The sequence below is a fragment of the Cercospora beticola genome, chromosome 3 (assembly GCF_033473495.1).
Source record: "Cercospora beticola chromosome 3, complete sequence".
In the NCBI taxonomy this organism is placed as follows: domain Eukaryota; kingdom Fungi; phylum Ascomycota; class Dothideomycetes; order Mycosphaerellales; family Mycosphaerellaceae; genus Cercospora; species Cercospora beticola.
In genome coordinates this window covers 117,967-142,617 of record NC_088937.1, presented here as the reverse complement: position 1 = coordinate 142,617, position 24,651 = coordinate 117,967, and the positions used below count along the sequence as shown (strand labels likewise).

The window sequence follows — 24,651 nt, the reverse complement described above, 5'->3', positions numbered from 1 at the left end:
AACGAGAATTGATTGACGCGGCACGCGTGCATTTTGGTTTGCACGCGTGCAATCGGTTTGGCACGCGTGCTTCACTTGGACCAATTTCCGCCTTACCGTTTTGGGCTTAGGGCCGAAGGCATGTTCCCTGCTTGCTGATAAAACGCTGCACTTGCAAGTTTTGCACTTGTTCTTCTTGACATGCGTTCCATCCGAGCTCTTTCAGGACTACCTCCTTCTCAGACCCGTGGCCGTTGGTCGCGGTGGCACTTGCGTCGCCGCAAGAGTCATCCTTGCGAAACGCCTTGCGCTGCGTCTGGGCACAAGGCAGTGTCAAGAGAGCTTCGCTCCCATCATCACCACCATCATTGCTCCCCCATACCAGACCTGCTACGATGGATGCATCTTGGTCTAATGACGATCTCTGCGCTCGCTGCCGCACTCGTAGCAGCATGCGAGTTCTCACTAGCGGCTGTCCCCGATGCGAAGCGATTGCCCCAATTTTGGCAGAGGTGATACTGCGATGAAAGCAGCCTTGGGAGGCACGTGAGGCGCAGGAGGCACGAGAGGCAGAAAACTGTCGGATGCAGCAACGACAGCACGAACAGTCCATTGCCAATCATGCATCCGCGCACCCTTCTGGTGACCAGCGTACCGGAGACTCCTCAAACCTGCACACATCTGAGACTTTCATCACCAGCCAATTCATTGCACCAACATCGCAGGATAAGCCGACGGACTCTATTTACTACCTCAGAACCTGCGTGACTACCTACGAGCCTCCTCTGCGGGATATGATGATTAGCGGTCCTTACAAATACCTCAGCCAGGTCTTCCACGAAGCACGACAGTATTTCGGGAGAGATTCTCAACCTGGGATAAGACGCCTCGAAGACTTCGTCGATCGGGACGGCTGTCTGATCCCCTTCGAACGAATCTCCTCTCCTATTGATCGCAAGTTCAAATGGGAGGCCACAGTCGAGTGCATTAGTAGAGAGGACCCCAAACTCGCGGAAAGATTGCCTTGTACGGTCTGGAACGTCTTCTTTTACGAACCCGAGCCAGGATGCCCTATGGCAAGGAACATGTATATTCATGGTTCTTCTGAGAGCAAGAGCAGAGCAGAGGCTGCCGCGACGCAGAAATTGGGTAGCTTGCTTGCAGAGATGGGCGAGTCGCTCCATATGACACAGACAAGGGAGGATGCAGACGCTTTTCAGGGCACGGTTCGTGAGGTTTCGGGCAAGATACTGAAGTGGGGCGTGTTTGTTGAAAAAGCGCCCTTTAATCAAACCAAGGCAAATGCTGAGATAATTCTCCTGGATCACATGTAGAGCGTATAAGCCGAGCGGGCTGCGCACTGTGAACCGCTGGGAAATAGGATATAATGACTGGCAACTATGATTCCGTGTTGTCGTGTGGACTAGCTTATCGAGAAGGCTGTGGGCCTTGCTAGGACGCAATTCAAGCGGCCAGATATATGATAATAAGCAGCAACATGGATATGTGTCTAGCAGGGGGATGTTCAACACATTCAACTTTTGGTAGATTCTAGGCGTATAAATAAAGTTGTCTTCCGTCATGTGTTTGACAGCAACAGAAACTTCCCTGCAGTCTTGAGCATAGTGAAGGATGTTGATCTATAGCGCCATCAGCCAGTCTGGACCAGCAGCTTTCAGATAGCTATGCAGTGGTTTGTATTGTAGCATTGGTGTATCAATGTGAGTGGAGCGTGATTACGACACCCTTCCGGGGAAAAAGGTCTATGACCAGGAGCACTCGCCGCCGGATGGATCTCAGAAAGCGGAAGTCAGGGGCCTCATGGTAGGTGACCGCGCACCAGATTTATTGGGTGTCGAATTCACTTCGTCCAACATTGGATGGTAGAGTCCAAAGCTGACTGCCCTGATTCAAAGTTGGCCACCATGAGACAGAGATGACGCTGAATTGTATGCATGGCAACAAAACGCATACATAATACAGAAAGGCAGGTATGACGCTGAAAGTCATATATGACACCAAGAGTCATATATGAAATTCAGGGCATGTAAGCCGCCAAGAGGTGGAATTGGACGATGTGAGTAATTGACCGTTCACAATCGGGGTCATAGTAGTCTGTCACGTACAAACAAGTGTTATTCCAAAACCGTCGCTCGAAGGTCGTTTTAGGTGTCATGATGACTCTGACCGTCCATACTCGACATTTTATATCGTCTTGAGCACGCGTGCACTGCACCTAGCACGCGTGCAATTGCCGTGGCAGGCGTGCCTCCCGCAGAGTTCGTATCACGTGACAATGGAACATGTTCACCCACACCTGAACATGTTCATCGGACATTGAACATGTTCAGTTACCCACTTCATGTGTTATGAATCTTGTCTGGCAACAGAACCACCGTTCATTGCGACCTCCTCCATCGCTTGCCAACTGTTCAGGCCTGCCGGTCACGTCCACGGAGACCAGCACACGCACTCATGTCTATTTTGTCCTCCAGGTGAGACGCATACTTCCTTCGCCGAACGATACTGTGATGGGCCGTAGCCGAAAGAGTGCTCTAGGACTGCGCAGTGGTCTGCTATACGACGCGACATGAAACCTGTCATGCGTGCAGCTGCATACAGCGAGCCTGATTGAGGGCTGCAAGGTGCACGCACCCCACAATCATCGCAGTGAGTAATCATCTTCTCCGTGTGTCAAAGCCCTGCAACTAGAGGACGTGCATGAGACTGACAACTACAGGTGTCACTAAACCCTTCAGTCGTCCCGAGTACAGCTTCCCTCCTCGCTAGGTCGAAATATGCACGAGTGGCTCTACTGGAGCATCACAGAAACGCCGGAACACTGCAAGGCGAACTGTTATGCCGCGATGCGTCAACCGCTGGTGAAGTAGCGATACAAAGAGTACAAGAGAAGGAATGGATATGATGGCTGCTAAGTGATGGACATGAACCTTGTGCTCGTGGTCGGGCATGCTAATACTTGAATATACTCTGTGGCACATATGAGTGGGAGGAGTAGAGTTCGAGTGTCAGAAAACAGGAGATAGGGATATGCTGTTGTTTAAGGTTCATCACAGCGAGGGTATTTAAGACCAATCAATCAGTATACAGTCGTAGAGACAAAAACAGGACTACCGATGAGAGATTGAATGTCACCCCTGGCAGGCTAGATCTTCACGCAATAGCGTTAAAGCTACTGAGCATTTTTGAACCCATCCCATTGCTTACAGGCTCTGGCTGAGAGCAGTATCACTGACATGGCGCTTGTCGAATATTTCAACCTAAACCTACAGGGGGCAACGTGATGAGAGGCCTTCGTTCGCACTTAGCCGCTTGACCCTGTAGCTCCATGCCCGTCCGAACGTGCTCGGTATGTAATTACTACGCACCTACAATTCTGTCCGCGTGGTGCCGCTGCAAGTCCAACGCCCAAATCTGAGAGGTGTCATGTTACACAGAGACTGATCGTTTGGCGGCCGATTGGCCTTGTACTGTTTTCACCACTGTATTCGCCATCAAACGCTATTTTGCACCAGATTCTGCCTCGGAGCTGGTCCTGATGGCGAGATGGGTCCGCGACAGGGACAGATCACATGTCGTGTGTACTGTCCATTCTGCCTCTTGCTGTCCACACATGGACACCCGATGTCCATATATGGACACTTCTTGGTAAAAGTTGTATGGAAGGGCTCCATAGCTCGATAGGGATTTTGACGGCCGAAACATATTCTGTTGAGGTAGTTTAGATGTTGTTCGATGATTTTGCGGCTTCTTCTTCACTTCAATCTTGTTGTTGTCCCATTTTAGGTTTAGCGCTAGAGCAATCTCCGCTACGGAGTAGACACCCACGGCTGGGCTTGCACTTGCAGAGTTTTCATCGACATGCCTTAAGATCCATCTGCTTCCTGTCACAGCATTGAAGAACGTATTCGCCCTCAGACAACCTCGTACTCCACGATGAACTCAACAAACACCCTCAACGCGTCGTGTGCCCGCTGTCACGTCGCCTCGTCAGCCATCGCGCAGCCCCTGAGGAGCTGTGGCGGCTGCGGAAGAGTGTCCTATTGCTCGAGGAACTGTCAGCGTCGAGACTGGAAGGGACATAAGGCAGAGTGCCAGTCTCAGCAGCAGCAGCAGCAGGAGCAGGGACAAGCGAGTGCCAGCAGCTCAACAGGACGCACTCGCACGACCATGCGCATGAGTCTCGCTGACATGATGCGCATGGCCAAAGCGTTCAAGGACTCTGAAGAGAACACTCCACCGTCAGCAGAAGAGGAAACGGACACAATCTACTACCTGAAAACTTCCACCCCTCACTTGTACGACATAAGCATGTCGGGTCCATACAAGATGCTTCCCCAGCTCTTCCTCCAAGCCGCCCATAACTTTGGCCCGGAGTGTCGACCCGGAATCGATACTCTCAACGACTTCGTCATAGACGAAGAGCATTTCGTTCCATTCCAACATATCTCCTCCCCGATCAACGGCAACCCAAATCTCGTTCGCAGAGTTCAGCTCATCCGCAGAACCAATGCTCAAATCGCTGAGAAGCTTCCTTGCCCCGTGTGGAATGTTGTCTACGCGCAGCCACGCCTAGAGGGCCCACAGCAAGTCTCGCTGGGCATTGTGCCAATGAGGACTTTAGATATACTTGATAGCTTTGAGAGCAAGAATGAGGCGAACGCTGCAGCGAGACAGAAAATGAGCGAGTTACTCGTAAAAGAAGGACAAGCTCGCCACAGGTCTGTGGAGATGCCGATGCCTGGGGGGACCTTTGGCGGGGCAATTGTGGTGAAGGACACGTTGGCGATCAAGTGGACCATTGAGGTCAAGAAAGATTCTGGAGGCGTGGAGTTTTATGAGCAGTTGGAAACTTCTCGCGTATCTCAGTGAGATGGGGCCGAAGCTAGGGCAATCCTAGGGGATAGTCGTTTGATAAAATTCTGCGAGGTAATGTCTACACGGGCGTTCGTATGGGGCATTCAACATGTCCTGTGAAAAAGACTGCCATTAGGCAGAAAAGTAGCGATTGAATGGTTTTACAGGAGTTGTGGAAACAGCTTTATTTGACTGAAGTATGCATCATCGTTACAGCGTGCTTTTTGCCATGACCCCTGAGACCTTTTGTCCCGCCCCTTCTTTAGCCCATGCCTTCTGATGCCTCACATTCTTCCAGTGGTTCGTGGACATATCCTGAGGTGAAGGGGTTTGCCAGTCGAGCGAGCCCTCCTCTAAGATCGGGGTTCTTCCACAGGTGCACCATCTGCACTGGGTGTTGCAACCATTACGACGGGTCATTGGCGGTTGCTCGAGACCTCCAGCGTGTACAGAAACGAGAAGACCACGAGCACAAGAAGTATTGTCAGCTTCGAGTATGTCTATCCTGGCGACTGTCTTGCTGTGAATCAAATTAATTGGAGTTACGACTCCTACACAGCGTCTGAGGGCTGTAGACTCTGGGAGGTGACTATAGATAAATATACCAATACTTGAGCGTCTTCCTGTGCTCTGGTACCCGGGACTGTGATAGTTGCATGCTGTTCCTGACAGACTGAGGTTCAAGTTAAACGCTTCGCGTGCATCCGCCCGGTTTGAGCCGGCATTGAAAGCCGAGGAGACTGAGTGCACGATATGCTGATGAATTCTACTTATACACTGCAGGTACCTCCTGATACCATGGTGTTGGGACCTAGTGGAGAGCTCGGGTTTCGGTAGAATTATTTTCATTTTTGCAGTTTTCCACTGCCTCATCATCGATCGGTCTGAAGCTGCCATGAACATGGGGTATCTCTCGCTCGTGCGTATCAAAAAGCAATAAACGCTCGTCATGCAGACCTCAACGCCTTCCTGTGCATGTTCGTCTCATGCGTACAATGTTGGATTCTTGCAGTACAGCGCCTAAGATAAACGCAGCTCTTCATCAGAGCTCAAACTCGTTAGGATCTTTCGTGGTCTTTACAAGCCGCCCTATGTCTTGTTCTTGTTCTTCTTGTGCTTCTTGGCCGGCTTGCCTCCTCCGTCTGCACTACGTTCGTCGACACTGCCTTTGCGCTTTGCACTGCCATTCTGATTAGGCGTGGGCTGACCAGAGGTGGTCTGATCGGCGTGTTTGAGTTTCTTCTTCTTTGGCTTTGCACCGGCGGTCGCCTGCTCGGCCTCGAGCTCCGCAGGGTTTTCGATCAAGAAGCTGTCGGTGCTCTCTCGCTTGCGCTTCTTCTCAGCTTTCTTGGCACGTTTGGCTTCTTCTTTGGCTTTAATGCGTGCTTCGATCTCCTTCAGTGTTTCCAAGTCCTGTTCCTTAGAATCTCCTGCAGCCTGTGATTCCACCTTGGTGCCAGTCGTCTGTGGAGCCACAACTCCGTTTGGGGCAGTCCCGAGGTTACTGCTTCCATTCACCTTCGCGCCCTTTGCAATACTCGCAACCTTCTTCTTTGCATTCATTCGCTCGAGTCGCTTGTGAACAACCGCCCATTCCTTCCTCTCGTCATTGGTCAGAGTGCTGATGGGCACTCGCAGCTCTCCGCTCTGCCATAATAGCCTGCTTCCAGACTTGTCGTACTTTGTGTTCGGGTAGCTCTTCTTTGACGCAGGTGTCGGTGTGGGCTGTGAAGGCGGGAACATTGAGGACTCGGGCTCATCACTATTCGAGTCGCTACTCGAAGAGCTAGAAGTTTCCGCTTCGACTTTGACGTTGTTGTCTGACGGGGCTGTGGGGATATCCGGCTTCTCTCTTGCTAGAGTGTACTCGTTTGCAATCTTCTGAGCCTGCTGTGCGCTCTGCAACATTTTCTCGAAGTCGGCATGCGAAGTCGCAGCGCGTCTCCATTCTTCAGGCTTGTCGGCAGTGATACTGGTCAGCTGCGAGAAGATTTGGCAGTAGGTGTCGGTGGCAGCTCGCCAGGCTTCCACGATGGCATCCATGTACTTGGCGTGTCGCTCAACATGGTTGTTGCCGTCGTCAATCTTGAGCCCGACGTGAAGCTGCTGGACCAGATTGGCGGCAACGGTGAGGTACATGCCCTGATCAGGCAGCCGGTCTCGTGCATTTCGCAGTGTGTCGAACATGGGCTGGCTGGCTGCAAAGGCGGCCTTGGACTCGCGATCGATCTTCTGGCGTTTGGCCGACATGGTGTTGGGGGCGGTGTCGTCGGCGTCGTGGGTGGCGGAGGGGAAGTGACGTTGTCTCTTCATGCTGGTGGTGTTTGGAGGCGGCAGAAGTGGACCAGCATGTTTAGGAGGAAATGAGGAGATGAAGTAGGCCAGGTGCTGCTGGTTGCAGGAAAGCTTCTCGAAGGTCAGAGCTTCACTTGCCGATCGCAAGTCTTGGCAAGCGGACCTGACTCCGCTTTTGGTGGTTGGTGGGGCAAGAGCTGTTGGTGCCTGTCGACTGTCGTTCGTCACGTCAAAAGCTCCAACAACCAGCTGCACACCATCCCACATTTTCTCTCTTCAGCATTACACTTTAGTGCACTCGAATACCATTCTACACCTCTACATCCATCTCCGCCCTCCGCACCACCGCCGACTGACCACTCCTCCCCCTTCCCGCCCGCCATGGCGAGCAACACGGTGCCCCAGAATCCCACCTCGCACAATGTCGCCAGTCTCTTGCACAAGCTGCACGATGCCGACTCGGATATTCGCTACATGACCCTCAACGACCTGAACCAAATGTTCACCATCGGTCATGCCACCTTCCTGCAACACGACTACACAACATGCGCAAAAGTGGTTGAAGGGCTGCTGCACACGCTCAACGACAGCAATGGCGAAGTCCAGAACATGGCTGTCAAAGTGCTAGGACCCTTCGTCAACAAGGCCCCAGAGGCCATTTTGTGCCCAACAATCGAGAAAGTCAGCAATATTAGAACCGACAACACGATTGACAACTCAATACCTGCAACTGCTGTTCGCCAAATCGTCATTTCTCTACCACATCCTGCGCCAGGCGTGACACGGAATCAAAAAGTGGTCGATGCCTATAACGCCGTCAGTCGAGCACTGATCCCTCGTCTCGTCGGGCGTGTCATTGTTCCCCTCCCCAAGCCGGGGCCTCCACCGCCAAAGGGCATGTTGCAGGAAGATCTAGAGACGGGCAATGACTCCAACAGTCTGGATCTCCTCCAAGCTGTTGCCGTCAACTTTGGGCCCATGCTGCAAATAGCAGAAGTCGAGGCGCTGGAACAAATCACCATGTCTATCCTTGAGAGCGAGAGATGTGGCACTGTCATGAAGAAGAAGGCAGTTCAAGCCCTTTCGGCGCTCGCACCTTACTTCGATGACCGTCTACTCTCGAATCACGTCAGTTACTCGATCGAGCAGATGCGCCAGCCGCACCTCACGAGTCAGCAGCGGAAGCTGTACATCACCGTCTTTGGCAGTCTAGCCCGCAGCATACCGCAGAAATTTGGTCCCTACCTCAAGACACTCTCTCCATTCGCACTGGCCCCGCTGAGCCAAGATGAGCTCGAACAGCAGCAAGAGGCAGAGGCGGAGGCTGATGGCGAGCGAGATGTGCAGATGGAAGAAGTCCGGGAGGCAGCTTTGAGCTCCATCGCCGCCTTTTTGGAGTGCTGTCCTTTGGACATGAAGTCATATGCAACGGACGTGGCAGATGCTGCGACGCGCTTCCTCAAATACGAGCCTAACGTACTCGATGACGACGATGAGGACATGGAGGAAGAGCAGGAGGAAGATGACGAATTCGCCGACGAGGACTTCGAGGAAGAGACGGGTTTTGAAGACGAGGACGATGTGAGCTGGAAGGTTCGCCGAGACTCTGCAAAGGCACTGCGTGCTTTAGTAGGCATGCTCGACGCAAAAGATCCAGCAATCTTCGGCCAGATCGCCCCTGCGCTCATCAGCCGCTTCAAGGAGCGCGAGGAGAGCGTGCGGAACGAGGTTGTGAACACTTTAGCGTTCCTCATCACCAAGACTGGAGCGTCTAAGACGCTGCATAAGACCGAGGTCAACGTTCTCGCCCCAAGCAGGAAGCGGAGACGTGGTTTCTCAGACTCTCTAGGCTCTGACTTGCAGGCTCAGCAGGCTCTCATGAATGGCCACGCCTCACCTCCAACTCCACCTCCTGCCGACGGCTCCGCCCAGGGATTGGTCAAGATCAACCCAGAGGTAAGTTACTGCGCGGTGTGGTGTTCCGGGTTTCAGCTAACACAGTTCGCAGATCGTGAAGGGTGCCGCAAAATTGTTCAAGACATCCACTCCTGCCACAAAGCAGGCGCTTATTTCTCTCCTGAAGGACATGGTGATCGCACAGCACGGTGGTCTTTCTGACAGCGCCGATCTTGTGATCGACCCCGTAGTAGAGGTCATCAATGGTGCCGCATCCACTGGCTCCAATGTGGCAGCCAACGCTGTGCGGGTCGAGGCTCTGGCCCTACTTCGAGCCATTGCAGAGACTCATTCCAGCGAGGTCATTCAGCCGCATCTGGACAAGATTGTTCCGGCGATTGTCAAGACAGCCAAGGATCGCTTTGCTAAGGTGTCTGGTGAGGCCTTCTCCACCATTGAAGTATACATCAAAGCTCTCACCCCTCCGCGTTCCACTTCAGACAACAATGCACCTGTGTTGGCCAAACTTTTCAATGTCATCTCGGAGCGCATCTCTGCTCAAGAGACTGATACCGAGGTCCGTCGAAAAGCTGTGCATGCACTCGGTCTTCTCATCGGTCGCACCAGTGGTGCTGCATCGAACTTCGTGTCTCAAGAGGACCGTTTTGCTGGTCAGCAGCTTATCGCAGAGCGCATGAAGAACGAACTGACTCGGCTGTCGAGTGTTCGCGCTGTCGACACTATTGCAGTGCTTGCGCAGACACCAAAAGACTTCAAGCCGGGCTTTGTCAATGCCGTCGCCCTCGAGCTAGGCGCTCAGCTTCGCAAGTCCAGCCGCTCGTTGCGAGGTGCCAGTCTGAGTGCTCTGCGCATGCTTGCCGTCAACCAGGCTTCTAGGGATAGCATGGATGATACGGTGATTGCACAGCTCGTGGAAATGCTTGTACCCTTGTTGGAGTCTGGCGATCTACACATGATGGGTCCTGCCTTGATTGTGCTGGCCTCTTTTGCTAAAGACAAGCCTCAAACAGTTGCTACGGACCCAGTCATTGCTGGCATTTGCAGCATTGTGCGATCGCCATTGTCCGGGTCTGCACTCGATGCGCTGATCACCTGCGTTGAGTCCATCGGTAAAGCCGGGGCCGGCCAGCGCTTGATGGCATCATTGTTGAACATTGCCCCGGCTGGAGATACCGACGTGACTGGTCAGGTCATTGGCACGCTGCTCGTCGCCGGAGGAGATAGCGTTGGTGTGCAACTTGACTCCTTCGTGCATGAGCTTCAGACGCAGACAGATGAGGCAAAGAGATGTCTCGCGCTGTCTGTACTGGGAGAAGCTGGTCTGCGCCAAGGTACACAATTCCCACTCAACCCGGACTCTTTCACGCCATACTTCGCAGACGAGTCGGAGAAGGTCAAGCTCGCTGCTGCAGTCGCACTCGGACGCGCTGGAGCTGGAGATGTGAAGACATACCTACCGAAGATACTGAACGGAATGGCACAAGGTCGGCAGTATCTCCTGCTGCACTCTGTGAAAGAGCTCTTGCAACACAGCACTGCAGAAGATGATATCCGCCCATACACCAAGAATTTGTGGGAGAACATTATCAATTCCGGTCAAGCCGAGGACAACAAGGTCGTTGGTGCTGAATGTGTCGGGCGCTTGGCTATCATCGATCCAGCGGCCTACCTGCCACAGTTGCACACTTTCCTCCAGAACCCCAACCCAGCCGTTCGTGGCATGGTCATCGCGGCGCTTCGATACGTGTTCTCTGACACGGAAGACAGCTACAACGCGCATCTTCAGGCCACCATCATTCCTTTGCTCTCGACTATGCTACGCGACCGCGATCTGGACAACCAGCGATTGTCACTCGCCACCTTCAACTCCGCACTTTATAACAAGCCGGACCTCGTCCTACCGCATCTGGGCGAACTTTTGCCTTACGCAATGCAGGCCACAGTCATTCGTCCTGAGCTCATCCGTGAAGTGCAAATGGGTCCTTTCAAACACAAGATCGACGATGGACTGGAAATGCGCAAGTCTGCATACGAGACGCTCTATGCTCTGCTTGACTCTCCCGCATCTCGCGAGCGTATTGACATGTCTGCCTACTACGATCGAATTGTGGCTGGAGTGGGAGACGACCATGACATCAAGATTCTGTGTTGCCTTGTGCTCATTAAGTTGCTCACTATTGCTCCTCACGAGAGTGGCCGTCGTTTGGAGAGCCTCGCGCAACAGTTCCGCACCGTGCTCACCTTCAAGCCCAAGGACACTGCTGTCAAGCAAGAACTTGAGAAGCTTGCCGAGGAACAGAAAGCGGTTGTCAAGGTCAGCGTCTACTTCAACAAGGCTTTCGGAGTTGACACTACAGGTGACGCTGCCGTGGGTGGGACCAATCGTGCCTGGAAGGATTACTTTGACTATGTCAAGAAGGACCATCATGCTGCTACCAAGGCGGCGGAGGACGAGATCCGTCAGACGGGCGGCGGTGCCGGAGGATTGGCCGCAGCGTAGAAGGCTGTGAAGAAATATCCGGAAGCTTTGCAGATGTGGCATGACTGGGTGGGAGATACGAGTATGATGATCAAAACCGTGGGTCCAGATCATTCGCCGTCACAGGACGTTTTCATGAAAGAGGTTGGTCCTGTGGAAGGCGAAGTCAAACGCAGGCTAAAGGCAAAGGTCGAGGCTGCTGCTCAGGGCTTGACTGACCACGAGATGGATGATGCCGATGACAAGGGGGGTTTTTTTGCCAGGATGAGAATTTCGAGAGGCGAGAGGCGGTCACGGCGTAGTGGCCATTCGCCTCATTGAGAGGATACCGAATTCTTTGCGTTGTTTCCTCATCGTTCTTCTTTTGGTTGTGGCATAGCGATCACGGTTCAGCGAGCAGATCGGACGAGAATATGATACAGTAGAGAGGTATGAAAAGCAGCTTGTATGCATGGTGCGCTCTGGAATTGCGAGTTGCTGTCTCGCTCCGTTGATCAATGCAGGATGCCAGCATCACGGGATGAATGGATGGAGAAAGCTGATTTGTGCGGTGAGTCTTGCTCTCCTTTTCACTTTTGACCTCTTTTGCTGACCCTAGTGCAACGCTTCTCTGGCAATCTGTCTCTGGGACCTCGTCTTCCATGACCTTTGCCCTTTGCGTACATTGACATCGTTTGCACTGAGTCATAGCTGACTCTGATGTTGAAAATGTACAAGACTGGAGAAACACGACTGTTCTCTAGGGATCTGTTGCTGGTGTCTCGTTCCTGGCTTTCTTTCTGCACTGCATTGATTGACTCCGTTGGCACGGAGTCGTTGCAACAAATGCTACGGAACGCCTTATTCGATGGTGAGTTTCCCTATCATCCTTTTCTATCCTGGAAAGTCTGCTGACTTGATTGAAGCTTTTCTAGAAAATTGCTTCTAGCTTGTCGTTCTCTATGCTTCTACTGCCAAGCATGCAATCGCATCGCTGGCGCGAGTTGTTGCAGCAAGCGATGAGTAAAGCCGTTTTTGGAAATGAGTTTCGCCATGATTGTTTTCTATTCTTGGACCTCTTCTGCATTGAGCAGACGGCTTTCCAATAATCTGCTTCTAATGCGTCGTTCTTCATATCATCACTGCCCGGTATGCAATCGCACCGCTGAGCCGTCGCAGCAAGTGAAAGCAAAGCCGCCTCTGACGGGAAACTTCCCTATCTTTTTCGCTTGCTTTACTATTCCTGCTACTCAAAAGAATCGTCTCTGGAGTCCTGCTTCTACTATCCTGATCTCCATGGCCACACTGCCCGGCCTGCACAACTACCGATGCTGAGAATTATGGCTGTCTACAGTATCGAAGATACGTGTATCCAAGCAGGCGTCCACTTCTTTAAGGAAACATTTCTGGTTTCTCATTCTCCATCTTCTGGGTCACTTGCTTCTACTGTTGACGATGATCAGAGTCTTAGCTGATATTGATACAGTAGGTATGTGTGATCGATACGATTGCCAATACTCTGCATACCTGGGTTCGACACCATCTTATACATATCTCTATTTGCCTGCGTGCATCTATATCGATAGCGAGAGTCGCGGCCAACTTTGATGTCGACATCACGTGCGATTGAAGAAGTGACTCTTCAGCTGGACTGACTTTCTCTTTACACTAAGGACATCGAATGCGCTATATGTCCATTCTGTGCTATGGAGGACGTGGCATTGTGACTTTCACATGTTTCTGGCTTTTCTGCACAAGATATCAGATGGATTTGCACAAGGTATCAGATCAAATCGCTCCAGACATCAGATGGATTTGCACGCGATATCGGTTGGATTGCTCAAGACATCAGATGGACTCGCAGGAGTGTCAAGGATGCACATGTTAGCTGATCGAGCAGATGATGGTTCAGATGATTTGCTTGTGCATTCTTCGTTTGGTGAATTTGAGGTTGGGAAGGAAGCACAAAAAGGCACTGATGGACTGGACCAAACCTGAACTTCTATGCCAACATCAACATCGACAATCTCGAACCACTGAAGACTGAACAACATTCAAAGACACATCGAACAACCTAGACGTGGATCTCGGACCCTTCAATATCTTCACCACTCACAACTAAATAGTCATCCACCGTTTAGCGGACAGGATGAGTCTCGGCCGCTTGTTCGGCGGGTTAGTCCTTGGCCTGCTCAGCTTTGGAGCAGTCGCTTCCACTACTGCTTCCCAGGGACTCATCGCCGAAAATACGATTGCCAATGGCACTGCTACTGCTCCAGCAGTGCTGGAGAGCTCAGCCAGAATGATAAGTGTCACAAATACGACACTGATCACGAAATTTGTCTCCAGTGTCGACATGCCAAACGATTTAGAGGCACCGCAAATCAAGGCTTACCGGACGACATGTATCACCACTCTCAACACTATTCGATGCCACGACGCCGATCGAAACGATGCCACGCCGTTCACCCCAACGAGGGTCACCTTCACGGACATCTACGAGACCGGTCACAGTTTTGTTACTTCGGTTTATACCACTCAAGCTGTGGCGACCATGGCTATTCCGAAATCGAAGCCTCCGGCCATAATGGGCGACCCGAAATACGGAATCAACGCTACTGTCACCCTGAGCACGGACACGAGAGATAGAATCTTTGAAAAGATGCAAAGCGCATGCTTCGAAGGTGGCCACCACCTGCGCAAGCGTCAACATCCGCAAAATGGGCTGTACTGCGATATCTCTCGTGAACTTGAAGCTGGCCTCTACGACAAGCTTGGAGGGGAAATTACGGCCCAACTGGGCGACGTCCTCATTCCACCAGAATGGGCCGCTTATTTCCTGTCTGCCATGATCGATCAGCATACCATCAACCGAGCATACCAGCTCGCTACGGCGTTCGCTATCATGAGAGCTGGTTATCAAATTGGCGACGCCCTGAATTGGGAGGTCTCTGTGCCGCTGTACTCGTTCCAGAATATGATTCGGGCGCTCACTGGAGGAGCATCGGGAACTGCAACCTCAGCGACGAAGACGACGACGTCGGACAGATGTGCGATGTGCACGAACCCGACGGTTTGCCATATCAATCCCAACGACGATCAGGGCACCAACGGAGACAAGGAGGATGCGGTATGGCCGTTCCCCAGAGCCAGCGGCCTTGTCACGACAGCTCTGAACTTTCTCTGCCGACAAGGCGTGGAGCAAGCAAATTCACAAACCTGGTGCAACTGTGGGAAGACAAGATACATCACGCACAAGTATGTCTACACCAGCGACGTCAAAGGCTCAAAGACGGTTCTTACGGATAACTGCCCGTACACCACAACACCGGCCCCAAAGCGCATGCTGTACACGCCGCCATCGAACCCTCCTGTCTCGGATCCTCGCATTGTCACTGCTCCGATCACCAATACGTTCAAGTGCAGTTCTCAGACCACAGCAGCCGGCGATTTCCACACCTCCTGGTGCGCCTGTCCCGATGGCAAGAACTACGTGATGACCAAGAATGTCTATGGCATTTCAACCAAAGGCAGCACAAGCTGGACAACTTCGACCTGCGGCTACACCAAAGCGCCAGCCATCGGTGGCGACGTAATGACCGCACCACCGCCTCCACCAACACCGACCGGTCCGCCACCAAAAGGCTGGTGTTCCACTGGAGAAGCCATCCACTGGGAACGCGCCGCTGCATCTTCCGTGGTCACCAAATTCTGCAGCCAGATGTCCGCTTCGTACAAGACCTACGCCGGATCTAAGGATATTAACACACTCGAGGGCAACCACAAATCCTGGGACGGCAGCAAATCTGAGCGCTCCTACCCCATGAAGACTTCTGTTCCTGAGGCCATCCCCAACCCAAAGGACCCAAACGCGATGAAGATTCGCATCACACACGACCAGAAATCGTGCAACGCTACGCAGAAAGACACAGGCTGTCACTTCGATTTTCGCGCGGGTGTCAAGCGTTGCGAATACTTCCTCCAAGCAGCGATGGGTTCGTGTAAGACGTATAAGGTTTACATGAATCCGGGCAGCATCTTCGGGGGCTGGGAGAATTACCTGGGCAAAGAATGGGTGCCGGAAGCGGGGGTCAAGGGCGATGGTATCAAGTGGGAGATATTGCCGGGTAAGAAGTGCAAGGAGCCGCCGGCGGATGGGAAGAAGCCGAAAGGTGGAGATAAGGCTTTGAGGTGTTGGCAGGCGGACTGGATGGAGCAGGTGGATGATTGAGAATCTTTCCGCCACAAGCTGATGTTTGAGTGGAAGTTGTTTCGTTTGTTGATTTCTTGACTATTTGCGCTCTACGTATGGCAGGCTGAGGTCGTGATTTTACTACCACGTCAAGCTGCGTAGCGATTAGCATTCATTGCAAAAGCAAGTCGGTTCGTGATTTTGACTTACATTGGCTTGATTGTCTCCTGTTGCAAGCAAAAGAAGCAGCAAGTTAGCATATCTCAACACAACGCAACCGAATGCAAGTTTCATATTGTTACTTACTCCTGTATGCATCTCATGAAGCGCCTGTTGGAAGTCATCCGCCGGCATGAACTTTGCCATCTTATCGATCGGGAACCTGCCCTCCCGATACCACTGAATCATCTTGGGCACGAAATCCGGCGGATACGCACCACCTTCAATAGCTCCAATCCATTGTTTTCCAGAAATCATCAATTCAAAGCCAGTTACCTCTCCCAGCGTGTAATCGAACGGAGGAGAGCCCACCTGAATATACTTGCCTCGGTTCCTCGTAAACTTGATTCCTGCATTCATGAGGACTGGTGCACCGGTTGTATCAACTGTGATGGAAGGTCCGACACCGTCTGCAATCTCTTTAATGACATCTCCGATATCTTTTCCTTCGAGTTTTGAGCCGTCGATGACGTGTGTTGCGCCGAGTTCTTTGGCGAGCTTGAGACGGGATTCGACGCGGTCGACACCGATGATTTGTCTGCAGCCTTGGATCTTTGCGCCCATGATTGCTGAAAGTCCTACACCGCCAAGACCGAGGATGCAGATTGAGTCTTTCTCTGTAGCGCCTGAGACGTTTACGACTGTGCCGCTTCCGGTTTGGATACCGCAGCCGAGTGGAGCGAAGAGCTGGAGATCTTTCTTGTCGGTCACAGTGTCCTTGACGTTGACGACGGAGCAGGATTTGACGATCGACCAGTTGGCGAAGGAGGATTGTCCGAAGAAGCAGCCTCCAACGTCGGGTTCGCCGCTCTTGGATGCGAGGTGGAAAGCGGGCTGAGGGCCGAAGTTTAGCTCGTTGAAGGAATTGCAGTTGGAGTGGCCGCCGGTTTTGCAGATTTCGCATTTCTCGCAGAAGGCGAAGGAGAGGAGGACTGGGTCGCCTTCGGCTGCGACAGAGACGCCTGGACCGACTTTGCGAACGTATCCGGAGCCTGTTCGTAAATGTTAGGAGGCATCCATCAAGCAAATAGACCCTCGAATGTGACTCGTGCTTACCCTCGTGTCCAAGAACTCGCGGGTAGAAGGCGATTGGTGCTGCTCCGCCTGGTATACCTCCGATCAAAGCATCTGTGTGGCAGACTCCAGTTGCGACCATCTCAACGAGAAGCTCGCCTTCTTGGAGATCTCGGAGTGTGACCTCTTCCATCTTCCATCCTTTGTTGTCAAGCGTATCGTGTGACACGATAGCTTTAGTTGTTTGTGCCATCCTGAGTCTCTTCTCGATGATCTGTACGAGCGATTCTTTCTGCTCCAATGTTTCAGCGTAGCAAGCTTATCGAAGTTCCTCAAGAAGAAGTAGGAGAAGAAGACGAAAGAACAATGGCAAAGACGGTAAATAAACACAAGAAACAGAAGTACCACGGCTTTCTTCTCCACCTTACCTTTTCTAATCCTTCCACATTTCTAGCTACCTGCACCTCCGCAGGAGCTACGCGTGAACCACAGCATCAGATTCGCACCTGGATACGGCTAGTTTGGTCGTTCCGATCCTGTGGAGATGACCAAGATCCGTCATCATGGGTGGCCCGATCCAATCATTGTGCTACCGATGCCAGAAAGCGAAACTCTTCCGGCTGAGGGGACTCGCGAGTGACTCCACGGCTGTCACAAGTGGCAGTTTTCCCTCGTCTGGAGAGCTGTATAGTGCGAAGATTTGTGGAGGGGTATGGGGCGCATTGCAGCGGGGTATGCAGGCCGAGAATCTCGTAGGGCCATGCATGGGTCGGAAATAACTTGTGAACTCTATTCGCCGAGCAGGGGTATGTCATAGCTGATGAGGTGAAAGAGCTGTCGTGCAGCTTTTCGAATCCTTTTGTCACATGCTCACCAGGACGGCTTCGTGTTGTTGTTGCTTGGAGGATCGGACGGTATCGCTGAGACGCGGTGAGAGGGCCGACGACGGAGCCAAGACATGTCGTCGTTCATTGCCGTTTCAAGTTTAGTCCAGAGATCGTCATCGAATACTGCCTCTTCCTTTATCCAAGTGTTTCTTCTTGTAAACCGTTGAATGTTTTCCGAAGAAGTTCCACCATGGAGCAGATTGTTGGTGGTCAGCATCGGGCGTTCCATTACAGAGCGTATTTTCCCAGTATCAGGCAGCCGAGATGACAGGATCGACTCTGAACAATAGGGCTCCAACTGGAACGCTTGGCGAAAGTGGCATCGTGGAGCCCAGACAAGATGTTAGCGCTGAGAACTGTGCGCCCGCGTTCTCCCAGGCAGACGACAGCGATGCCGAAAGCGAGAAGAACTCCGAAAGGCCGAAATCGAGGGAAGGTGCCACCAAGGATATCGATACCGTCGTAACAGCAGCCGAGCAGCCTCAGCAGCAAACCCATGATCCAGAAAAGAACGACAGAAACACCAAACCCCAGGAATATCACAACCCAGTCACCAAGAAACAAAAATGGCAATCCCACCTCCTCACCTTCCTCAACGACCAATGGTTCCTCCTCACAATGGGCCTCCTCATCATCCTCGCCTCCCAAACCCAAGTCCCCCAATCCCAGCAACCCCTCAAATCCCGCATAATATCCTACCTCTGCGTCTGCATTATCTTTTTCGCCACAGGTTGTACCCTCGACACCAGCATCTTAATCCGAAATTACGCGCGCTGGAAAGCGCATCTTTGGGTTCAGGGACAGTGTTTTTTGCTTTGTTCGGGGATTATGTTTGGGGTTGTGAGTGCGACGGCTTTGAATCGGACGTTTATGGATGAGGGGTTGTTGGTCGGGTTGGTTTTTATGAGTTGTATTCCTACGACGTTGGCGACGAATGTGGTTATGACGGGGTTGGCGGGCGGGAATCAGGAATTGGCGGTTGTGCAGGTTACGTTGGGGAATTTTATTGGTAAGTGCGGACTCCATTGAAGAGGGGCTTGGATTGTTTATGTGCTCTGTCAAAGAGACCATCAAGGTTCATCGATCTTCATGCATACATGACTAACCCACTCCACCAGGCGTCTTCATCACTCCAGCTTTGGTCATAATGTATACCTCAGTTCCCACATGGTACAACGCCGTCCTCCCATCTAGCAACGCCGCCCTGTTCACAGAAGTCTACCGCCGCGTCCTCAAACAAGTCGGAGTCTCCATCTATATCCCTCTCTTCGCCGGCCAAATCGCACGCTACTTCTTCCCCAACCTCTGCCAAAAAATCTTCAAACAAAACCCCATCATGAAACGAATCTCCAGCTTGGCAATGCTGGTAATCATCTGGTCCACTTACGATCAAGCTTTCGCATCTGGAGCATTCGATACTGTGAAAGCTTCGAATAAGATATTCCTCGTCTTCATCCTCCTCGCAATCTGGTTAGTGTATCTCGGAATCTCTGTCACAGCGAGTTTACCATTGTTTGAGAAAAAGGATATTGCGGCGATTGCGTATTGTGTTACGGGAAAGGGGCCTGCGACGGGGATTCCGCTGAGTATTTCGATTTTTGAGGGGTTGGATTTGGTTTTGGAGAGTAAATTGCAGATTCCGGTTGTGATTTATCAGAGTTTGAGTATTGGCTTTGGGACGATGATTATTCCGGTTTTGAGGAGGTGGATTGCGAGGGATGAGAGAATGTCGACAGGGAAAGTATGAGACAGTGAGTTTTTGGGACAGTATTTCAGCCAGCGAGCAAGATGGATGTTTTGACTTGTATTCAGTCCAGGATATCGGGATTTAAAAGTCGACAGCTACGGCGTCAACTCAGTTCAAATGCTTCACAGCGCTTTCTACTCTCTCGATTGTCACTTGTAGCAACGCCAGCTCTGCTGCAGTCTCGTCCCTCTTCTCACTTTGTAACTCTCCTCCGTTCTCCATAGCATCCACGAACCGCTTTCTCGCGTCTCTCAGTGGGCCGAGGAAACTGCCAGCGATATCATTATTGTTCCACAACTCTGAGATCTCGAGCGATTCGTGTACATGCTTCGCAGTGAGGAGTAGGTAGATCAGGTTCAGGCTCGCGAGGTAGAATGAGACGTTCGTCTGGAACGTCATCCAGGCGTCAGAGATTGGTGCAGTGATGAGCTCTGTTTGCAAAGAAGGAAAGAGATGAGGCGCGAGGCTGTCAAGAGCGAGAGGTCGGGAGAAGATGGACTTCTCTTCCTGGGCTTCTCCGTTGCTGGGCGATTCGTGTCCTGGCATCTTCATTGGGTTCGCTTCGAGCGTCTCGCCCTTGATCCATCCTACTGCAGAGACTTTCAAGTTCTCGAACGGGCAGTGTTCAAGGGTGTCGCGAATGAATGATAGACGGACTTGCTCGTCTGGCTGTGAGCGTAGGACCGTACTCGTAAGGTAATGCGCATGTCCTCTCAGATTGGCGTTCGGACAGTTCGAGGAAAGGAGTGCCACAACTTGTAGATACTCATTGAACTGCTCATCAGACTTCGGCTCTCCGGTAGCGTCTTGCTCAAGACATTGCAGTCCAAGAGCGAGCACAGCGTCGACTAGCGCTTCTGGTTCTGTGCCGAGATGGCCTTCGCCCATCTCAGGTGAGGCGAGACAGTTCTTCATAATGTCTTGATGCTGCGGGAAGAGTTCGACACTCGGTCCAGACGAGCCAGCTAACGTCGCTCCATCCGAGTACAGAATGCCAGAGACCTGTCTCGCGGTGTACAGTAGAAGAGATCCGTGACATGATAGTGGAATATCAGCTGCCGAGGCCGGCGGATCGTCTTCGTCGCCGCCCAGCTCTGCAACCTTCTCAACAGCCATAGCCGCAGAGAGCAGCTCTTCGTTCGATATCTTGAGATCCTTGGCAAGCGTCACCAGTCGACCGATTGCATCGATCCGCCTATGCAGCTTCTCCTCTGTCGCAAATCGATCCACCATGGTCGTACTCTCGGGTATAGTTCGCTCAGGATGCACCTTCTCCATGATTCGGCTGCACCAGCCCATGCCTGGCACATCGTCATATGGCGGCAGATTGAGCAGGTACTCTTCGACGACATGTGTGATGAAAGATTGCAACAACTTAAGCTGCATTGATTTCTCGGCGTCGGTGTACTCGACAGTGTTGGGACCTTCCGGATCGGCAGCATTTTGTGCTTTCGCCATCGCGCTAGACTGAAGCATGCCACTGCTCTTTCGTGTTGGCAGTGTCGGCCTCGAGGTTCCGCTCACAGCCTTCACGAGCTTGACAATAGCCTCGATCATCTCTTCTCGATGACTCTGCGCACTCGAGAAGCTGGAAAGAATAGCCTGGAGACTCGTGCTTAGGAATCGACTTGGCGCTTTGGTCTTGATCCTGGTTTGCAAAATCGCAAGCATAGACAGTAGAGCCACGAATTGCTGCACAGCGAGCGGTAAAGGCGGCGGCAACTCTCTCGCTTTGTTGCCCTCTGGCGCAGCAGTTTTGAGCGGAAATGTGTTAGAATCTGCTCGCTTTCGCGCATCCGTGGCACCAACACTGGCATCGAGTTCGTCCTCATCGACATCATCATATTCGATCAGCCTCAAGCTTTCTGTAACTTTCAGAATTACTTCTCGTGGGTTGCCTAGTCGGGCAATATCCTGCAGGCATTGCTCCGATTCGGGTAGCAGTGGCACCAAAAGATGCACGAGATCCCAGCCAATGTTGGTTGTCAATGTTTCATCTTGCAAAACTTTGTGCAGGATTGGCAAGTTCTCAGTCTTGAGGTTGTATTCGATGATGGTCAGGTAGGTCAGGTAGTCCGATGCTGGTGGGAGTGCTTTGATCAGAGGGCTATCTTCATCGGCCATGATGGGCTCGTGACGCTGCAGAGGGGCAGCGATGGCTACTGAGCGAAAGCGACCTGTGTGACCTGATATTGGGACACGTTGCACTCGAGTTCACGAAATGTCACTCCTGCGATCAAGTTGAGAGCCGGCGAATGTCGAGTGCGAGGAAGTGAAGTGTTGGCGCAAAGTGTTGTTCTGAAGTGGTGGTGGTCCAGAACCTTGCATGGTTGCGGCACGTTTGCTGCGCCAAGAAACGGCAGCCACAGCTGTGACGAAGGTGCTCGTGCTCGTTCACGCCGCCAGCACGCAAACACGTCAATTCTCACGATCAATCAGAACAGAGACGAATACACTGGTCACTTGCTGTCATCCCAGGTATTATACATATTTACATGCACGCTACCTCTGGTGTACAATCACGCTTCCAAATGCATCGTCCGCTACCCTACTGCTCTAATCCCGTGCAACTGGTGGCTTTACGCCCTCTGCGTTGGGGTCGACAGTTCCCTTCGACTTGGCAGTATCGGGCTGGCCATCGGCCTTCTTGGACTTCTCGTTGCCTTGGTCGATAGGCACCGAGTACTTGGTGTCGGTGTTGGACATGCCCTCCTGCTTCTTGGACATGTCACCATCGCTCTTTCCTCGTGGCTTCGCAGCAGGAGCCTGTAAAACATGTCAGTCTGGCCTGCATATGCTAACGAGCGGTTCAACATACCTGAGCGTCGGTCTCGCCAACCTTCATGCCCTTTGACGAGCTGCTGGTCGCTGCGCGTTCGTTAGTCCATGCAGGAACTGCTCAAGAATCGCAGTATGCTTACAAGCTCCAACGTTCTCCGGATCCTTCTCCTCGCTAGCGCCCACAGTGAAGGTGCGCTCCTTGGTGTTGCGGCCGGGTGCGTCGGTAGACTTCTCCTCGCCATCCTCCTTCTTCCCTTCCTTGTCGTCCGACGTCTCCTCCTTGTCATCAGACTTCTCCTCGCCCTTGTCCTCGGCGCCCTCTTCCTTGACCTCAGGCTTGTCCTCCTTCTTCTCGTCGGCCTCCTCTACAGCCTCCTCCTCGCCGCCAGAGGCCTGCTCTTCCTCCTCAGCTGGCTCTTCCTCCTCCTTCTCGTCGTGCTTCTCCGCGTGGTGTTCGCCATGGCTGCCGTGATCGCCGTGCGAGGAGTTGTCGGGCCAGAGGTACCAGCATGATGGGGGAGTGACGACCAATGCCGCTAGGAGCCTTTGAACCAGTCAATATCTGTAGATCCCACCCATTGCCCTGACGCATTCTCTGCACCACCGCAGTTGGAAGTATTGCACTCACCAAGGCAAATCGGAAGAAGCCTCGCCGTGGCCTCCATGACCACCGCTGCTAGCGAAGCGCTTTGCGACCAGCTGTGTCCGTGCGGGAGCTGCTCGGGCTGTTGCGCGCGCACCGCTGTATCGGAGGGTGGACTGGAGGCTCCGGAGAGCAGTCGGGCGGATCATGGGCATGTTGAGCAGTGTCAATGGCTTCAATGGCAGGAGCGACAGTGAGGTCGAGAAAATGGCTGGAGAGAGCTTGTAGCGACAGCTCTGCTACGGTTGCCGTGTGCTCGGCTATTTCCGGAATTCTCGCCTGCTCATACCACGGTACGTCACTCCTCCTTCTGCTTCCTCTCGACATCCGACTTCCAGTCCTCAAGCTCAATTCTATCACTGCCATTGTGAATGCGATGCTTCTTGCGCATTTCGAGTCACCGCGTCCCTCAGGTAGACAGCCATCATGCATTTCCATCGCTTGAGGAGATCCGGCAAGACTTTGGCGTCTTCTCCGTCTGTCCGAGCCATCACTGAGCTCGACCCGGAAGGGCATACAACCATTGACACCGAGTTTCTCGAAGTAAGGGGCCAAAGGTTCTAGCGTCGTGATCACTGAGCATCGACGTCTTTGCACTTATGCGTATGGATCAAGAGCTTTTGCAGTTTGCCTACGTTCATGGCACGGGTCGGCTGCCACCAGCATTGTTATTTAAGATACTGACAACTAGAGTTGGATCCTCGATGGGTCCTGGTGGAGCCGCAATGGTATTACCAAAGCTTTGCGGAGTGAAGGGTCCCGGAAGTCTCTTCGCAAGATGTGGCAGCTGGCGACCGCCAGTCGGCCACCATGAAACACGAACCGTCAATGTTGGATACTATTCATGAGCCACAGCAGCACTTTGACGCCGCAGATCAGGTTTTTCTGGTGCAGTCCCGAAAGATGGATCCGGAGTACCGGACAAGACTGCAGTCGTTCCACACGCCGCGGGCTGTGGCCTGGAAGATGGCAACCTCAGGTTTCATGTGCAAGTATGTACAAATGCTTGTCTCCAGACGAGCAAAATTCCTGCTGCCAAATGTCGAAAGTTGTCCGGCCGCAGCCTGAAGCGATCGCCTGTTGTACGGATCCAGGCTATCACCAGACTTCGACTCGGGCCCATGATGAGTGCGAACGCTTGTCCGAGTCAGAGCCGTTCATTCGATCCAGAGAGCTACTGGATCTGTTCATGTTTCCCCATTGAATCGATAGCTGGCGCTCGGATTCGCCTTGGTCTCGACTACAAAACGAACTGACCTCACGGTGGGCACGTAGAAAGACCGCGCGGTGCAGTCTCACTCTTGGCCTGACTGCTAAACCGAGTGGACCATTTACGAGTCCACTGACGCAGATGGCAGTGACAAAGCACATTCATTTATTGGTGCACTACTAGTGTGATACAGATACAGACCCTATTATTGACTGGTACTAGAGTTTCACGTCGGAGTGGAGCGTGTCGAAAGAGGCTGAGGACACGCGCACGGCGTGATGCAAGCCTTGCTAAGCCAAACAAGAACCTCCTCAAGCCTGACGCAAGCATTCATAGCAGTATCGGAATGGCCTATCAGAGGAGACGGATTTGCTCAGACACGACTTCACTGGGGCAATCTCGCCACATGCCCACCCGAGCCGTGAGGCTTG

General features: G+C 52.5%; 9 protein-coding genes across 9 annotated transcripts; 5 read left to right on the top strand and 4 right to left on the bottom strand.

Annotated features, from left to right (window-relative positions):
• Window positions 1–563: 563 nt before the first annotated feature.
• Window positions 564–1,313, top strand: RHO25_004031 (uncharacterized protein; the record flags this gene model as incomplete). The annotated part of the gene is made up of 1 exon (XM_065602506.1): window positions 564–1,313. The coding sequence occupies one exon, from the start codon at window positions 564–566 to the stop codon at window positions 1,311–1,313; it is 750 nt and encodes a 249-aa protein (XP_065458578.1).
• A 2,857-nt stretch (window positions 1,314–4,170) lies between these two features.
• RHO25_004030 (uncharacterized protein) lies at window positions 4,171–4,872 on the top strand (the record flags this gene model as incomplete). The annotated part of the gene is made up of 1 exon (XM_023594966.1): window positions 4,171–4,872. One exon carries the CDS (start codon window positions 4,171–4,173, stop codon window positions 4,870–4,872), a length of 702 nt encoding a protein of 233 aa, XP_023457378.1.
• Window positions 4,873–5,946: 1,074 nt separating this feature from the next.
• RHO25_004029 (uncharacterized protein) lies at window positions 5,947–7,419 on the bottom strand (the record flags this gene model as incomplete). Its single annotated transcript, XM_023594965.2, has 1 exon — window positions 5,947–7,419. The coding sequence occupies one exon, from the start codon at window positions 7,417–7,419 to the stop codon at window positions 5,947–5,949; it is 1,473 nt and encodes a 490-aa protein (XP_023457377.2).
• Window positions 7,420–7,533: 114 nt separating this feature from the next.
• RHO25_004028 (uncharacterized protein) lies at window positions 7,534–11,569 on the top strand (the record flags this gene model as incomplete). Its single annotated transcript, XM_023594964.2, has 2 exons — window positions 7,534–9,108; window positions 9,161–11,569. The coding sequence occupies 2 exons, from the start codon at window positions 7,534–7,536 to the stop codon at window positions 11,567–11,569; spliced, it is 3,984 nt and encodes a 1,327-aa protein (XP_023457380.1).
• A 2,107-nt stretch (window positions 11,570–13,676) lies between these two features.
• On the top strand, window positions 13,677–15,758 carry RHO25_004027 (uncharacterized protein; the record flags this gene model as incomplete). Its single annotated transcript, XM_023594963.1, has 1 exon — window positions 13,677–15,758. The coding sequence occupies one exon, from the start codon at window positions 13,677–13,679 to the stop codon at window positions 15,756–15,758; it is 2,082 nt and encodes a 693-aa protein (XP_023457379.1).
• A 102-nt stretch (window positions 15,759–15,860) lies between these two features.
• On the bottom strand, window positions 15,861–17,205 carry RHO25_004026 (uncharacterized protein; the record flags this gene model as incomplete). Its single annotated transcript, XM_023594962.2, has 4 exons — window positions 15,861–15,873; window positions 15,930–15,946; window positions 16,026–16,930; window positions 16,995–17,205. 4 exons carry the CDS (start codon window positions 17,203–17,205, stop codon window positions 15,861–15,863), a joined length of 1,146 nt encoding a protein of 381 aa, XP_023456546.2.
• Window positions 17,206–18,103: 898 nt separating this feature from the next.
• Window positions 18,104–19,586, top strand: RHO25_004025 (uncharacterized protein; the record flags this gene model as incomplete). Its single annotated transcript, XM_023594961.1, has 2 exons — window positions 18,104–18,848; window positions 18,958–19,586. The coding sequence occupies 2 exons, from the start codon at window positions 18,104–18,106 to the stop codon at window positions 19,584–19,586; spliced, it is 1,374 nt and encodes a 457-aa protein (XP_023456547.1).
• Window positions 19,587–19,694: 108 nt separating this feature from the next.
• On the bottom strand, window positions 19,695–21,710 carry RHO25_004024 (uncharacterized protein; the record flags this gene model as incomplete). The annotated part of the gene is made up of 1 exon (XM_023594960.1): window positions 19,695–21,710. The coding sequence occupies one exon, from the start codon at window positions 21,708–21,710 to the stop codon at window positions 19,695–19,697; it is 2,016 nt and encodes a 671-aa protein (XP_023456540.1).
• A 432-nt stretch (window positions 21,711–22,142) lies between these two features.
• RHO25_004023 (uncharacterized protein) lies at window positions 22,143–23,165 on the bottom strand (the record flags this gene model as incomplete). The annotated part of the gene is made up of 4 exons (XM_023594959.1): window positions 22,143–22,352; window positions 22,405–22,454; window positions 22,508–22,911; window positions 22,996–23,165. 4 exons carry the CDS (start codon window positions 23,163–23,165, stop codon window positions 22,143–22,145), a joined length of 834 nt encoding a protein of 277 aa, XP_023456541.1.
• Between the last annotated feature and the right edge of the window lie 1,486 nt (window positions 23,166–24,651).